Source organism: Corylus avellana, chromosome 2 (genome assembly GCF_965113065.1).
Source record: "Corylus avellana chromosome 2, dhCorAvel1.hap1.2, whole genome shotgun sequence".
Classification (NCBI taxonomy): domain Eukaryota; kingdom Viridiplantae; phylum Streptophyta; class Magnoliopsida; order Fagales; family Betulaceae; genus Corylus; species Corylus avellana.
The window spans coordinates 12,950,945-12,966,267 of NC_142491.1; the positions used below are offsets into that span (position 1 = coordinate 12,950,945).

The 15,323-nt window shown below is 32.9% G+C and overlaps 2 protein-coding genes across 5 annotated transcripts; one reads left to right on the forward strand and one right to left on the reverse strand.

The window, feature by feature from the left end:
• Positions 1 to 816: 816 nt before the first annotated feature.
• LOC132167252 (uncharacterized) lies at positions 817 to 6,235 on the forward strand. 3 transcript variants are annotated; one of them, XM_059578163.2, is made up of 4 exons: positions 817 to 1,009; positions 2,552 to 2,606; positions 3,693 to 3,784; positions 4,246 to 6,235. In XM_059578163.2, the coding sequence occupies exon 4, from the start codon at positions 4,257 to 4,259 to the stop codon at positions 6,144 to 6,146; it is 1,890 nt and encodes a 629-aa protein (XP_059434146.2). In that variant the 5' UTR covers positions 817 to 1,009; positions 2,552 to 2,606; positions 3,693 to 3,784; positions 4,246 to 4,256; the 3' UTR covers positions 6,147 to 6,235. The 3 variants fall into 3 exon arrangements, with proteins under 3 accessions (XP_059434146.2, XP_088369669.1, XP_088369670.1); XM_088513543.1 differs by having other exon boundaries at positions 3,693 to 3,751; XM_088513544.1 differs by lacking the exon at positions 3,693 to 3,784.
• Positions 6,236 to 7,354: 1,119 nt separating this feature from the next.
• On the reverse strand, positions 7,355 to 13,328 carry LOC132167253 (GABA transporter 1). 2 transcript variants are annotated; one of them, XM_059578164.2, is made up of 8 exons: positions 13,299 to 13,328; positions 13,030 to 13,195; positions 12,623 to 12,853; positions 11,766 to 11,863; positions 10,142 to 10,328; positions 9,921 to 10,051; positions 9,066 to 9,299; positions 7,355 to 8,350 (listed from the first exon to the last, which is right to left on the reverse strand). In XM_059578164.2, exons 2-8 carry the CDS (start codon positions 13,145 to 13,147, stop codon positions 7,970 to 7,972), a joined length of 1,380 nt encoding a protein of 459 aa, XP_059434147.2. In that variant the 5' UTR covers positions 13,148 to 13,195; positions 13,299 to 13,328; the 3' UTR covers positions 7,355 to 7,969. The 2 variants fall into 2 exon arrangements, with proteins under 2 accessions (XP_059434147.2, XP_088369671.1); XM_088513545.1 differs by lacking the exon at positions 13,299 to 13,328 and having other exon boundaries at positions 13,030 to 13,214.
• Between the last annotated feature and the right edge of the window lie 1,995 nt (positions 13,329 to 15,323).

Consider the following 15,323-nt stretch of genomic DNA (forward strand, 5'->3'; position numbering starts at 1 on the left):
GGACTAGTATATGTGGACGCAGACAGTATAATTATCAGCGTTTACTAATATGAAAAAAAAAGAAGACAAAAATTGGCTATAAATTGGTTTGTAGCAATTAGCTACATGTCGGTCTAATAAATTACTAAGTGATTAAAAAAACATGTGAGAAACACTTGTTATTAAAAAAATATGGGCTTTTCACATGTTAAGGGACACTTGACAATTTATTAGACTGGTTTGTAACTAATTTCTGTCTAGGAAAAATTACAGTTTACCCCCCCAAAGTTGACAGCGTTTTTCAATTCGAATATCAAAGTTTCAATTTTTGCAATCCAACCTCCCCAAAGTTCCAAATTTTTGTAATTTGACCAATTGTATCAAAAACTTTCCATATTGCCCATCATTTTTATTTTTTTATTTTTTTTATAAAAAATTTTAAAAAAAATTCGGGGCGGCAGTAGCCACCCCTTTGGCCATCTGGCCATTTTTGCACCCCCAAATGTATTTATTTATTTATTTTTCATAAAAAATAAAAAAAATAAATAAAAATTAGGGGCAAAATGAAAAATTTGGAATAATATTGGTCGAATTGAAAAAAATTGAAACATTGAGGAGGTAGATTGTAAAAATTGAAACTTTAGTCTTCGAATTAAAAAACGCTGTCAATTTTGGGGGTAAATTATAATTTTCCCTTCTGTCTATAAATTAATATCACTGGTAGCCAAACGATCCCGTTTTAGAGAAAATTTTGGCGGATCCATTGACCATTGGTGCTACATGCTTCGCACGAAAATTCAATTTCCCTCATTTTTTTTCTCACTCGAGTCACTCGACTATCTTTTTAGCCTAATATCACGCCCATCTCTCTCTCTCTCTCTCTCATCCTCGACTCGTCTCCGGCGACTCAGCGATCCATCTCTGGCGGTACATTTTCTCCCTTGTCTAATTTTCGCATATTGCGCGTGAATCAATTGAAAATCTCCGGTGGTTTTCAGATCCAAATCTGCGATTGCTTGAGTTCTCCCAGGTATGTATGTCTCCCAAGCTTTAGGAATCTATTTTGGGGTGAAATTTGATTTTAAGACCAGTTTGGTTAAAAGCCCAAGGCTAGATGTCACGCAATATTCACTAAATATTACTGACCTTTTTATTTTTATTTATTATTATTTTTTTCTTCTAAATGTTAATCCTTGCTTGGGTGCTGAGAAAACTGATGAAAGGTGGGGTTTGAGGTTCTGGGGTTTCAAATAATGGCTGGATATTTGAGATTCAGAATAATAGGCGTTGTTTGGTTGTGGGGAAGTTTGAGGTCTAATGGGTAAAATTCAATTTGAATTCCATTAATTTTCTGCTGTTTGGTATATGAGAAAAGGGGCATCTCAATTGTGCCAGGTAATTCTACAAAGGGCAGTGAGTTTTGTTAGGAACTATACATCGTTGGAAAATGTAGGATTGAAGGATCTTCCTTTATCTTCGTAGGTTTTTTTTTTCCCCAGCTAAAGAGTGTTAAATTATTCCTTTTTATCAGAAACTAAGCAAATTGTTAATACCATGCTTAGCATTGGTATTCCGAGTATGGGGAACAAAATCTGTAGAGAATATGTAAAGTTCAAGCACACTCTCTTAATTATTTAACTTGTTATTTATGGTGTTTGCTTTGTTTAGGCCCTTGGCCGTAACAATCTTTTTTCCTTCTTTCTTTATTTCTTTTTTGGCTGTCATACATTATTATATATGTATCACTTTTATCACCAAAGACAGTGGCTTTACCTTTAGAAGTGCTCACTGCAGCAACATGTGGGTTTGTGTTTGCTTAGACAATTGGGTACAGATTAGTAATACATTAATGGATTAAGAGAATGAGAATCATGTTTCTGGGATGCCAATTATGATAACGGATAAAGAATCCCTAAAAGAAATTCTCACCAGCTGTGTACATCTTTACAGGATTTTCTCCATAATTGGATGAGGCTAACAGAATGCATAAAACCACGAGTTGGAAGAATCTCCCCTATTCAATTCATCTAATCAACTACAACTTCTCAACAGACTCCTTACAAGAAATTAATGTAACACAAGCATAAAGCATAAGACATGGACATGCGTTTGTCCTTAAACGACCCACAACACTTCTAAATATTAATAACAAAATCATATTTGGACCCACCAATTATTATTATTATTATTATTTTTTCCCTTGTAACTTGTAAGCATACATTAGGTCTACTATAGACACTCTAGAACATCATTCAACCATATTATCATCATATATATAGTTTTTACTATTAAGGTAGAAATTGCTTGCTATGGTATATGTTAGAATATTTAGGATATTTTTCATATTAGCTTTGATATATATATATGTCATGGTTTTTTGTCCTAAATGATTTGATTTCATTTTCTAACTTACCCCACTTACCATGTAATACAATTGTAGAATCTAGTTACTCAATAAAGGTTTGTTGTCATGGCTTTTCTTGTGCTCTTTTTTATTTTTTTATTTTTGGTGTGCGCTTATTTTGGTTTGGTTATTTCTATATTATAGAGCCTCACACATACTTATTTGCAGGGAATGTTTTTGACTGGAGCACCTGGAACTGGAAAAAAAAAATCTGCTTGCCAAGGTAAGGTGTTTGTTTGTTTGTTTTTTTTTTATTATTTTTTTGGTTGTATATTACTGCAAATAGTGGTTTATTTTGTCGTGGAGATTTTTTCCATCTATTAGTGAAATTAACTGCTGCTGCCATCACGAGTCACAGCATGGTCCTTGTAATCTTGTCTGAAAGTTGTCTTACAGTTTGCAGAGAAGTATGTTGTCAAGATGTTTGATGTTATTGGTTTCTGGTATATAAATTTAGAATATATAGATTTACTATGTTAAATGTATTTTATTTTCCTCTATAAGGCTATAGATTGCAGTTTTTATTAAGGCTTTTCCTGAGGAGCAAGTTTTGTGTGGATGATGTGGTTTGCCGATGGATTAAACAATCCATGGATGTTATAGCCTCCATGTTGATGGTGAAAGTTTCTCATGTTGGCTTGTCTAGGGAATAGACTTACAACTGAACTATCTTTCACTTGTGTCTTGTTGTTTGTGGTTGTTTTGTTTTTCCGTACTTTCTTGATAGTTCTTGTTTATCCTTTGAGCTTTCTCTCCGGTGGCGGAACCACATGTCGGCCAGAGGTGGTCGTGGCCGCCACAAGGAATTTTTTTTTTTTTAAAAAAAAAATTCTAAACTGGCCCCCTCCAAGCTATTGAAAAAAAAAAAAAAAAATTATATGAAGCAGGCCCCTCCAAGCTATTTTTTTTTAAAAAAATTAATTTCTTTTTTCGGTTGGCTGGTCTGCTACGTGGCCCCCCAAGCTATTTAAAAAAAAAATTGTTTCTTTTTTTCTCCCTTTCTCACGCTTCTTCTCTCCCTTCTCTTCTCCCTCTCTCTCCCTCGGTCCCTCTCAAACGCTCTCTCTCTCTCGGACGCTCCAACTCCAACTCTAAGCCATAATCATTGTAATGATTATAAATTGCATTTGTAACTTGTAAGAGTAAAGGTCCGGAGATCTGATATCAGGTGGGTTTTGCATCCTTTGTTCCCTTAAAATTGATTTAGGGTTAATTTTATGCATTTAACTTTGATTTTTTCCCCCCCCCTTGATGAAATAAGAGCACCCAAAAATTGTTTATAATTAGAATGGGTGTCATGTCTTTTCAGGGCAGAAAATAGGTGGTCAGGAATTGATTGGGGCTTGGATTTTTTCCAGTGACACTAAGGTATCCCAAGATTTTTGGTCCCCTTCTTTATTGGTATATTCTTTTTCTTCTCCAGTTTTTAGTGTCATATAATTATTTCTCAATTCGGCGAAGCTAGTTACCCAAATCAAACAAACAAAAAAGAAAAGTAGAAACCCAATCTGGACTAAAGGTTTGTTAAAATAAAAATGGGTTTTCGATGACTGAATAATTTAGGTCACTCACTGGCATATATATACAAATTGTTACTAGGAGAGTGATGGTGCTTTAGAGTGTAAGAATCTGCTTACTTTTTTTATTTTATTTCGGAAGTGTTATATTGCTGCTGTTGTGTTATGATATTGTTTAGCCTCTTTAGGCTTTGATCACATTAAGAGAATAATACATGTTAGTGGTACCCATTATAAATAGTTGAATTTGTTCTGTTATCGGTAACGTATATTGGTAATTTGATCATCTATCTTATAAACTTTGATTGTCTCTTACGGAGTCGTGATTTTACTTGAAAATTTTAGGTTCATGAATCATGTCAAAGTTTAAAACTATTGATTCATTCTTCAAAAGGAAAGAAGCCGACATTTTGGAAAGTAATACACCATTGGATTTTATTGCCGAAACTTCAAATCCCAATGAGCGCCATCTTAAATCTCCAAGGGTTGAAGATGAAGAACATCCTTTTGAATCTCTAATTGCGGAAACACTAAAGATTCATTTTAAATCATCCACACTTAGTGTTAATGAAGTTGATGTTTCTTCTATAGAACGAGATCCAGGATTACGTCCTTTGTTGTGTGAATATCCAGTTAATCAACGTGATGAAATATCGAGGATTTTGCAAGTCATTGCAAGTAAAGTGCGACATAAAATTCGTGAAGATATTGGAGACTCTAAATTTTGCATTATTGTTGATGAGGCACAGGATGAGTCTAACAGAGAGCAAATGACTATTGTTTTGAGATTTGTTGACAAAGATGGTTTTATACAAGAACGTTTCTTTGATCTAGTTCATGTTAAAGATACATCGGCATTGACTCTAAAGAATGAAATATCTGATGTTCTCTCTCGTTATCGCCTTGATATTCAAAATATCTGTGGACAAGGATATGATGGTGCCAGTGAAATGCGTGATGAATGGAAAGGATTGCAAGCATTATTTCTTAATGATTGTCCTTGTGCATATTATGTTCATTGTTTTGCTCATCCATTACAATTAGCATTAGTTGCTGCATCTAGAGAGGTTGCTTCTGTTCATATTTTCTTCACAAATTTGAACTTTATTATCGATGTGGTCAGTGCTTCATGTAAACATCATGATCAACTACAAGCTGTTCATGCAACACAAATTGCACATATGCGAGCTATTGGTGAGCTTGAAACTGGAAAAGGGGCTAACCAAATTGACACTTTGAAAAGAGCCGATGATTCTTGTTGGGGTTCTCATTTTAATTCTATTTGTAGCATAATAAGGATGTTTGATGCTACTTGTACAGTGCTTGAAGATGTTATAAGAGAAGGAGGCACTTATTCACAACGAGGAGATGCTAATATTGCTTATAACATGCTTACATCCTTCGAGTTCATATTTATTTTACATTTAATGAAAGAAATCATGGGCATTACTGAAGTTCTTTGTCAAGTTTTGCAGCAAAAATCTCAAGACATTTTGAATGCTGTTCACTTAGTCTCTATTGCAAAAAAGCTTATCCAAAAGTTGAGAGATGATGGTTGGGATAATTTGCTTGAGAACATCGTCTCTTTCTGCAAGAAATCTGAAATTGACATTCCGGATTTGAGTGCTCGTTATATTGAACGTCGAGGTCGTAATCAAAAGAATCACATTACAGTGGAGCATCATTATCATTTTGACATATTCAATACTACTATCGACTTTCAATTGCAAGAGCTTGATAGTAGGTTTGGTGAAAAGGCGATGGAACTTTTGACACTTAGCTCAGCTTTGGATCCAAAAGATGCTTACAAATCCTTCAAAATTGACGATATATGTATCCTTGCGGAGAAGTATTATCCTCTTGATTTTTCTGAGAAGGAAAAAATTAATTTGAGATGTCAATTGAGGTATTTTGAATTTGATGTGCTTACTGATCCGACATTACAAAATTTATCTTCTATTGCAGAATTATGCCAAGGGTTGGCAAAGACAAAAAAATCAAAGACATACTATCTTATTGATAGATTGATTCGTCTTGTTTTGACTCTTCCAGTGTTTACAGCAACTACCGAACGAGCATTTTCAGCAATGAAAATTGTTAAAACACGACTTTGCAACGAAATGAAGGAGGATTTTCTTGCAAATAATTTAGTTATCTATATTGAAAGAGAAATTGCTGAGAGCTTCGATTTAGATTCGCTAGTTGATGATTTTGTACTTCTAAGTGACTGTAAAATGCAGTTATAGACACTTTTTTTTTGTTTTCTGTCTTTTTGATATAGTGCTGACATGTAACATTTCTAATATTTCAATTTGAACACATATTTATAAACTTTTATAGATATTTTTTTTATGATGCATATATTGTGTGAATTACTCAATTTTTATTTAAAATTATGTTTTTCATATTTTTAGTTCAGCAGCCTTACAATATTAATTGTTCGGCTCCGCCACTGTTTCTCTCCGTGTGGATGTAGTACCATGATCTAAAACCACACTCATATACGATTCTCGTTATTTGCCATTTATGCTTTAATTTGCAATCTTTGCATGTTGTAGGTAAATAGTCCTTTTTAGTCAAAGTTATCTGGATGTTTTCTACAAATCTGGATAAATACTTTTAAGTATATCAACATGATGCCTCCTTTTTTTTTTTTGCCTCATTGCATTGGAGTAGATGTTCTTGATTTTATGGCTTTACATGGGAAAATGATGCAGCCATTCCAATGTATGTTTGGTAATTTAACTTGCAGTCACAATTTTCAAGGATATCTAGTTTGTTAATTTTGAATCTTTGCAGTTAGCGCGTTTTATTCCCACAATTTCACCTCAACTCACTGCATGTTGAACCAAATGTATTTTGCATTGTGCTTGATGGTTATGTGGATAAAAGTCTATGCGATTGGAGTACAAACTCAAGCACCAATATTTGTTGCAGAAGTTATCAAAATCGAAAATGCAGAAATGTTTTCTGAGAAATGCTTTACCGATTATATATATATATATATATATATATATATATTAACTCTTTTATTCATTAGCGGTGACCCTCACCTGTAGTGTCGACCCCATGTGTCGACGTTGTAGTTGGTTGATGGCCACCTTCAAGTCGACAATTGGTTTCAGTTCTAATTTTTAGCATCAAAGAAAGTTTTATTAGTGGCGATTTTTGGGTCTACGCCGATAAGCATAAGCTAATCATCAGCGTCGAAGTAGTAGCATCAACATTATTAGTGTTGACGCTATTGATCAATAGTGTCAACTATGTTACTTTTAGTGGCTACTAAATATTGCTGTTAATGGTCAATTTTTTTGGTAGTGTGTGTATATATATATATAGTCTCTCCTCTCTATATGTTTGTGTGTGCATTCCTGTAAAATAAAAGCAAACAAGAAATTCTCATATTTGCAAATGTAACCCTGAGTAACGTTTCAAAAAAGTAGCATTCATTTCTTCATGTTTGGTTTTTAGACATTTGACACGGGTACGAGTCTGTATGAGTAATGCAGAACTGAAACTGGGTACGAAAATAACTATTAGAAACATGTGATACCATTTATTAAGAGGCTTACTCAAGTCTTGTAATTGTAAACCCCCACTCAAGCCAAATAAAGCCCGTTCACTCTTAGGTTTTGGAAGATCTATCCATCCTCAAGCCGGATTGTGCTCGGCGGGTCATCCTTCTCTCGGTGAGGACAACGACAGACGATTACTTGCCCGACAGACACACTTCGTGAGGTAATCATGGAAGAAAAAGTACTCCAAGGATCCCCTAGTTACAGATCTTCTCATAGAAGAAAAAGTACTCCAAGGATCCCCTAGTTACAGATCTTCTCAGCTGGATTATGAACATGCGGTCAACCATATGAATAAAAACAATCTTTAAATATCATTGAGCCAGGGAATGAATCCGACACGTAGTTCCAAGTCCAACCCTTTGAAATATTCAAAAACACAAAGGGAAAGGGGAAAATATGCAAGAACAAATAATATCTCTTATGAAATGCTTCAAACCTTTCTCTTGCAATTTTCCACACATCTTTCTTAGATCCGATACAAATATTAATTTTTAGACGTCAGCAAACAAACGATATGCTTTGGCATCAAGAACTATTTGTCGAACAGATGCTATTGCACCCAAGGCAGACAATGCTGAGGATGCTACTGCTATCAATGTGTTTCCCCAAAAAACAATGCCACGCTTTGAGGGCTTGAAAGTCACATTGTAGACAACCATTGGAAAAATAAAATCTAGAGGAATGCATCCAAATGCCCCAAAAAGTGCCATAATATCTCCAAAAAAAGGCAGCATTGCAGCAAAAAGTGTACCTAGAATCACTGACAGTGACCGTAAAATCAATCTTGGCACAACGTTGCGAATGGAAAACTGATCCTTTTTGGGGTCTGCAAATAACTTCTCAAATACTTCATTTGTTGGTTGCAAGTAAACCTGCAGCATCACCATTGTTGATATTCATCAAATTTAATTCTCGCATCAGGGTTTCTGAGGCCATTTGTTAAACACTTTACTTCCCCTCCCCCTTGATACGGTAGCCGATAGAGATTGATTTGGTATAAAGTTAAAAATTTTTTGTGTTTAAAAGTAGAAAATTTTTGTTTTTTAGTGATTTTTTTTTTTTTTTTTGAATTTGAATAGTAATAAAAAGTAGATGAAGTGATATAAAAAGTAAAAAGTAAATGTTTTGATGTTAATATATATATATATATATATATTTTTTTTTAGAACAGGAAGTGTAAATAGTGTTTTCTGAGGAAAAGTGTTTAACAAACAAGGCCAGAGATGTCGTTTCTGAATCGTAGAGATGATAACTCATGTTTGTGTTTTGGGTTTGGGTCGTGTCGAGACATGAATATAAAATTATGTAAGTCAATTATAATCCGACCAATTTAATTAAACATGATAGATTTCTTAACCCTAACTACTAATTTCGTAATGGGTTTGAGTTGTATTGACTCATAGGTATAAATCTATATAGATCAATCCTAATCCGACCTATTCAATTAAACAGATTAGACCCATTAACCCTAACCAGCCAATTTCGTGTAAGTTTCGTGACTCGTGTCAAAAATTGTTAGCTTTTCTTTAGTAGGCATAATCTTTCGGGAATTGTTAGGCTAATTAAGTGCTTGTGAGTTGGACTTACCACAGCGACAGCCGATATTTGCAGAAGAGTGAAAACATTGGTGATCAAGAGATACCAAGTTGGGAGCAAGGGCTTTCCATTGCCCATAAAATTGGCAAGAATTGTGCCCATTGACTGATTACCAAATACCCAATACCCAGAGATTGCAACGCTGAAAAAAGTGGTCAATATAACAGCGTAACATACGCATAAACCTTTGAACATCTTTCCCTTCACTGGAGGAGCTATAGTTGCCTGCAAATATAAGAAATCTATAAGGCACTGCATGTAATGATATTACATAAATACATATAGTCTCTTTATGTGTTAGTGCTCGTGTGATAGGTCGTAATTGCATACAAAAATTACATGTCCATAAAATTATATTTAAAAAATACTTCAATTTTGAATACCAAATTTTTATAGTTTGCTATATATATATAGTGGGTGAAAAAGGCATCATTGTTAATTTTAAAATTTTATGGGGTTGCCAAAAAAACTCCCCCAACTACGAACATAGTTTCGCCCCGTCTACGGCCATGGTTATGAGCCAATTATATTACAATTTGACCAAATTTTGTAATTTTACATAACATGTTTTTCAGTGTTTTATTTTCACAATTTTTATTGTTAAATCACTACTTGTCTTAAAAACTTAAATTAATAATTTAATAATTTAATTAATATTTCAACCATTTTTCTAAGCAAAATACTAAGCCTCATTCTCCTAATTATCTCTATACATATCTTTTTTAAATTTATCATTAAACATGTAGGATCTGCATGTAGACCAACAAATTCAATAATAAATTTGAATCCATTTAAAAAAAAATGATAGTTAAGAAAATAACGTGTAGCATTTCCCGCTAACAATACCTGTATCTCAGGAATAATTCCACAGGCATATGTTGTAGCAATGATTGAAACAGCATTAACAGCACCAAAAGCACGATTCACTTCGGAGCCTTTTAAGGAATAGTCCCTGATAGGGGCATTCCTGGAATATCCTGTCAAAGAAAGAGTATTTAGAATCTTATATATATATATATACACAAAGAAATGTTTGCTTGCCACGTAATTGCGGTTTGAAGAGTTACCAATGTGTATTGAACCGGCTGTGACGAGAGCGCTGTAAGCAAGACAGAGGATAAGAGAGGCAAGATTTATATGCCTGAGGGAGTGGAAAGATGGAATTTGGGCCAAGATGAGCAGTAGGATTCCAAATATGCTAATAAACTGGTAAAGCTTCATTGTCCCGTTTGGGTTTGAGAGCAAGTAAATGAACTGCATAAATAAATAAATAATTAAATAAACAATAAACAATAAATGTAGAGTTTTTGTACATGTCTGATGTCTCTATAAAATCTCTTCTCAAACAGCTTCATTATGATATATTCAAGATTATAGTCCAAATGGGAGTTCTACTTTATCAATTTTATTTATTTATTTTTTTTATGAATAATTTCTTCTTAGTGATATATGGAGGATTTTCCTAAATAAGTTCAAACATGTCTTATTAACTTTTTTAAATGTAGAAAAAACTCTTAAAAATCACTTGCAGCATACTCGATCTCTTGATGTTCCCTAAACGTAAGTGCTACTCTAACAATTAAATCTAATGTAGCACTTAATGTTATTTTATTATAAAGAGATATGGTAGAATATAATAAAAACTCTACATTTTGCCCATAAAAGTCTATGTGGTAAGATGCCACATCATCTTCTTTTCGTTTTGTCTTTTTGAGATGAGAAATGCTTGGCTTCATTAAAAAGTCAATCTTTTGGCCATTTTAATCTTAGGTGGCATGACTCATTTTTTAGAAATCTATTAATTTATTGTTTAAAATCTATTAATTTTAAAATGGACCATGCCACCTATGATTAAAATGGCTAAAAGATAGACTTTTTAATAAAGTTAAGCATTTCTCTATGATAAAAACTTCACATTTTGCCCATAAAAGTCTATGTGGCAAGATGCCACTTCATATTTTTGAAGGAGGAAAAAAGGCAGAGAAATGCTAGAATCTAATAAAAACTTCACATTTTGTTCATAAAAATCTATGTGGCAAGATGCCACGTCATATTTTTTGTGGGGAGATATGCTATAGTGCAATAAAATAACCATTTTTTGCCCATAAAAGTCTTAGGTGGTAAGAGGTCATATGCTTATCAGTGGGTGGAGCCACAACAATTATAGATGAGGCCTATGATCTCTTGTCATCTAACACTTTTATCGGCAAAAAATGATCATTTTATTCCATTATATCATTTCTCTTTTGTAGAGGGAAAAAAAACAAAATAAAAAAAAGATGATGTGACATCTTGCCACATGGACTGTTATGGGTAAAATATGAAATTTTTATTAGATTTTAGCATATCTCTTTATTATATTCTAGCATTTCTCTAATATAAAATAGCTTTCTCTTTCTTCTAGTATCTATTTGGATAATATTTAAATTAATTTTTTTTTCCAAGCATTTATTTGAAAAGAATATTTAAATGGTATAAAGAAATGATAATGAAATTGGAAGTTATTGTAGAGTTTAGTTGAATAAAGAGTCAAAAAATAAATTTTAAGAAAAATCTAAAGAAAGTTATTGCTAATGCTCTTAAATGTATATAAATTTTGGCTCAAATCATATGATGAGACGTGTTACAAATTACAAAATAGTTGTAAAAGAATTATGTGTATGGTACTTGTGGCAAAATGACACAACTGACCTTAAGGTTCTGCCCTCCTAGAACAGCAGCAGCAATCACTGCGCCATAGCATATCCCAAACTGAAGTGGGCCAATTACATATTTGCCCCATCGTGGTCCTGCAAAGCATTGGACAATTTAGCATTAGTTCCAAAAAGCCCACCATAACACAGATTTAAAGTAGGCTTCACATAAAAAAGAAAAAAAAGGAAGAGAGGTAATGCAAATTACAAATTGATGTGGTAATATTTTAATAGTGAAAAAATTAAGTAATACCTAAATTTAATTGTTTAGTAACTGACATAATAAATGTTACATAAATTAGCACAGTAATATGTAAAGAACATGTAGTAAAAAAATATAATACTCTTAACATCGCCATTTTTTTTTTTTTTTAATTTTTTTTTTTAAAAGTAGCTTGCTTGAAATCTAAGAGGTTATATTCCTTTTTTTAAGTATAATGTTGGAAATTACAATTTTTTATCTCATAATAGTGATATGACAGTCCCAAATAACTCTTGGATTAGTTATTATTTAATAAAAATAAATTAAAAGGTCAGTTGAGACTATAGTAAAAATCGCATTGTACGATAGTTGTAAGATAAGAATTGAGTTTCTAAGAGATTGTTATACGAATGCCATATAACTCCATAACGTGACTGTAAAAATCAACCATTAATTCAGTACTTCCGAAAGAACTTAAAAATAGAAATTTACTCTCAAGTCATCCCAAATATGTAACAATCAATTAAAAGTCTACAAAATAATATTATAATACTAAATAAAATTGTTTTATTAGACCGTTGAACATGGGAAAAAGATAGTTGAACATTTACAATAAAAAACGGGAAAGCATGAGGAGTGTAGAAAACACCAACCTAAAATATCAGTGGCCATGTCCCGAAACCGCAGTTGGCGGCGACCAAGCTGCGCATGGTGGTCCAAAACCAGAGAAAGGAGATTATAGGAATAGAAAGTCACCAAACCTGCAAGAATAAGGCAAACTACTCCCCCAACCCACCCTTGGAAGCGCATCGCATAAGGAAGACTCAGAAGCGCCGGCGCCGCAATAGATGTCGTCAAATGGTACCCACAGTGCAGCCATGACCCTATTTACCTCAAATTTAAGCATTAATCAAATTCTGAACAATTACAAAACCAACCCAGAAATTCATTCATAGAAAGTTACCCATTTATCCAAAAAAACGAAGCATTTGAAAGGTTGGCATGCATTTACTGCTGGGAATTGGGCAAAAGAAAAAGAAAAAAAAAAAAACTTACTAACCTCTGGATTTGAGGACAAACAAAGCTCCAGCATCGAGCTCTTTTGGGGGGTCAAGAAGGCTATTATTATCCTTGCCAAGTGTGGATGAACTGATAGATTTTGGAACCACAGCTGCCATCTCTCTCTCTCCAGCAGCTATTTTTTTTGTTTTCTGGGTTCAATCGATCTGGAAGAGTTGGGTAAATGAAAATAACATATTTGCAATAATGAAAATAACCATCTGTGCAGCAAATCTAGTATATATATCGATCAAAAGGGGGGCTAATCACCTGCTCCCTGCTCCCTGCATGCTGCTGAATAGTCAAATATTCCTTATAGATTCACAATTAATAAAGAAGATAAAATGGTTGGCAGAGTTCAGTGTTAGCTGGTTGACCAAGTACCACGTTTGCCTCCTCTTCCCCTCTTTTCTCTCTAAGACTGCGTGAATGAATTTGAGCTGGTTGACCAAATATTATCTCCAAGACTAAGTAGGAAAGAAATCAAGTTAATTATTTGCAACAAGAGCTCTCTCGGTCCTTGGAGTCGAGACTACTAATTAATTTGTTCCGAGTAGGTTTTTGAGTCAAATTTAGAACCTGTTTGTGATTACATTTGAAAAATAGAGTTTTTAAGTCAAAAAACGTTTTTTTGACAAAAGCTTCATTTTTAAGTTTTTGTTAAAAGTGAGTTTTTTTTTTTTTTTTTTTTTTTTTTTTTTTAACTTTTTGAATCCTTAAAAACGTTTTTAATTTTTTTACCAAATAAGTATTTTTTTTTTAAATAAACTTTTTGAGTATTAAATGCATTTTCAGGCCCATCAAATGCAATCTCAAACATGTCCTTAGGCGTTATAATTGAGAGAATCTGTCAAAAGTGCCTATCACTTGATATTGAAGTTTTTTTTGGGTTTTTTTTTTATTTTTTTTTTCTTTTTCACAAATTTTCCATGGTTGAATTGAAATGCAGTTTATAATTATTTATTTTTTTTAAAAATTAAAAGCTAAAAAAGTATGGATTTTAATTGAATGGTTCTCTCTCTCTCTCTCTCTTTTTAATCAGTTTCATCTCTTTCACGATGGGAAGGAGAAGGAGATGCATAGACGACACGGCAAGTTCTTATCGCTAGCTAATTAGATGGAGGGGGTCACTATTAAGTAAGGAGCAGTGGCGAAGCAAGGAATTTGTTATTGAGGAGGTCAAACTAAAATGTAATATAGCTTTATATAAAATATATGATAAATACAATTTAAAATAGAATAAAAGAAAGAACTCAGTAGGAAAAGAAATATAAGCAACAATGCTGATGCGTGTTCGTTCAAACTTCAAAACTCATAAATTGAAAGGTAGCACGTGCAAAGAGTTAAATTGTAACAACTTAACAAAAAATGCTTATTACATTTGTGCTGTTATTATAAAAAGACTAATCAAGTTACTTGAAATTTCATAAAATCACTTATAAAGCCCAATATCACTTAAATCTCTGATATTCTCGTTAGGACCACATAATACAATACTATAGTATCACATGAACGTCATGGAGCATTTCATGATCATGTGGGACTAAGAAAGACGTGAATGATTTAATCGTAGTATTCTTTAATTGGTGTGAATAAAATTTCCATTAAAGAAAATAAAAATAGAAGAAGCTTCTACAACATGTCTAGTCAGTAAAGGCTGCTAAATATTCAAATGTCATACACGACCCACTTTTGTTGGTTGAAGACTGTTTTGGACGATTCAACGAAAGGATTGCATGCAAGAAAAAAAAAAAGTCAAATACAAGTAATGAAAGATATGCCTTGTTTGGCAAAGTATTTTTGCCATTCGTTACCGGGCAATATTAAGTTTTAAATTTTTTGTATTGAAAGTGAAAAATTTTATTTTGTAGTGTTTTTATTTTATTTTATTTTATTTAAATAATAATAAAAGGTGAATGTTATAATATAAAAAGTGAAAAAGGTAAAAATATTTTGATGTTAATTTTTTTTTTTAAAAAATGATGAATAAACAGTATTAAAGGGAAAAAAGGGGTTGCCAAACGGGGATTCATTTCTTTTTCGGGATTCAGGATTTTTTGACATTTGTTTTGTGATTTTATTCAATTAGTGACGTAAACAAGGAGTAGATTACGACGACCATCATTTTCTCTTTGTTAAGGAGAAAACAACTATTTGCTTGAAGTCAAATAAATCCGTCGTATTGTATAAGGAGGCTGAGTTGCTTTTGCCACCGGAAAAATAAAAACCATATATTCTTTATTTCTTTATCTATTATTGCATTGAAAGATACCATGTATTTTATATTTTTTTAAA

What these genes read in the sequence shown, in the direction of transcription:
- LOC132167253 (XM_059578164.2), bottom strand. Translation starts at nt 13,147, where the DNA reads ATGGCAGCTGTGGTTCCAAAATCTATCAGTTCATCCACACTTGGCAAG. An exon ending in CATGGCCACTGATATTTTAG is followed by an intron (nt 11,864 to 12,622) that starts GTTGGTGTTTTC and finishes AATGCTTTGCAG; the next exon opens with GACCACGATGGGGCAAATAT. An exon ending in TAGGAGGGCAGAACCTTAAG is followed by an intron (nt 10,329 to 11,765) that starts GTCAGTTGTGTC and finishes TTATTTATGCAG; the next exon opens with TTCATTTACTTGCTCTCAAA.
- LOC132167252 (XM_059578163.2), top strand. Translation starts at nt 4,257, where the DNA reads ATGTCAAAGTTTAAAACTATTGATTCATTCTTCAAAAGGAAAGAAGCC.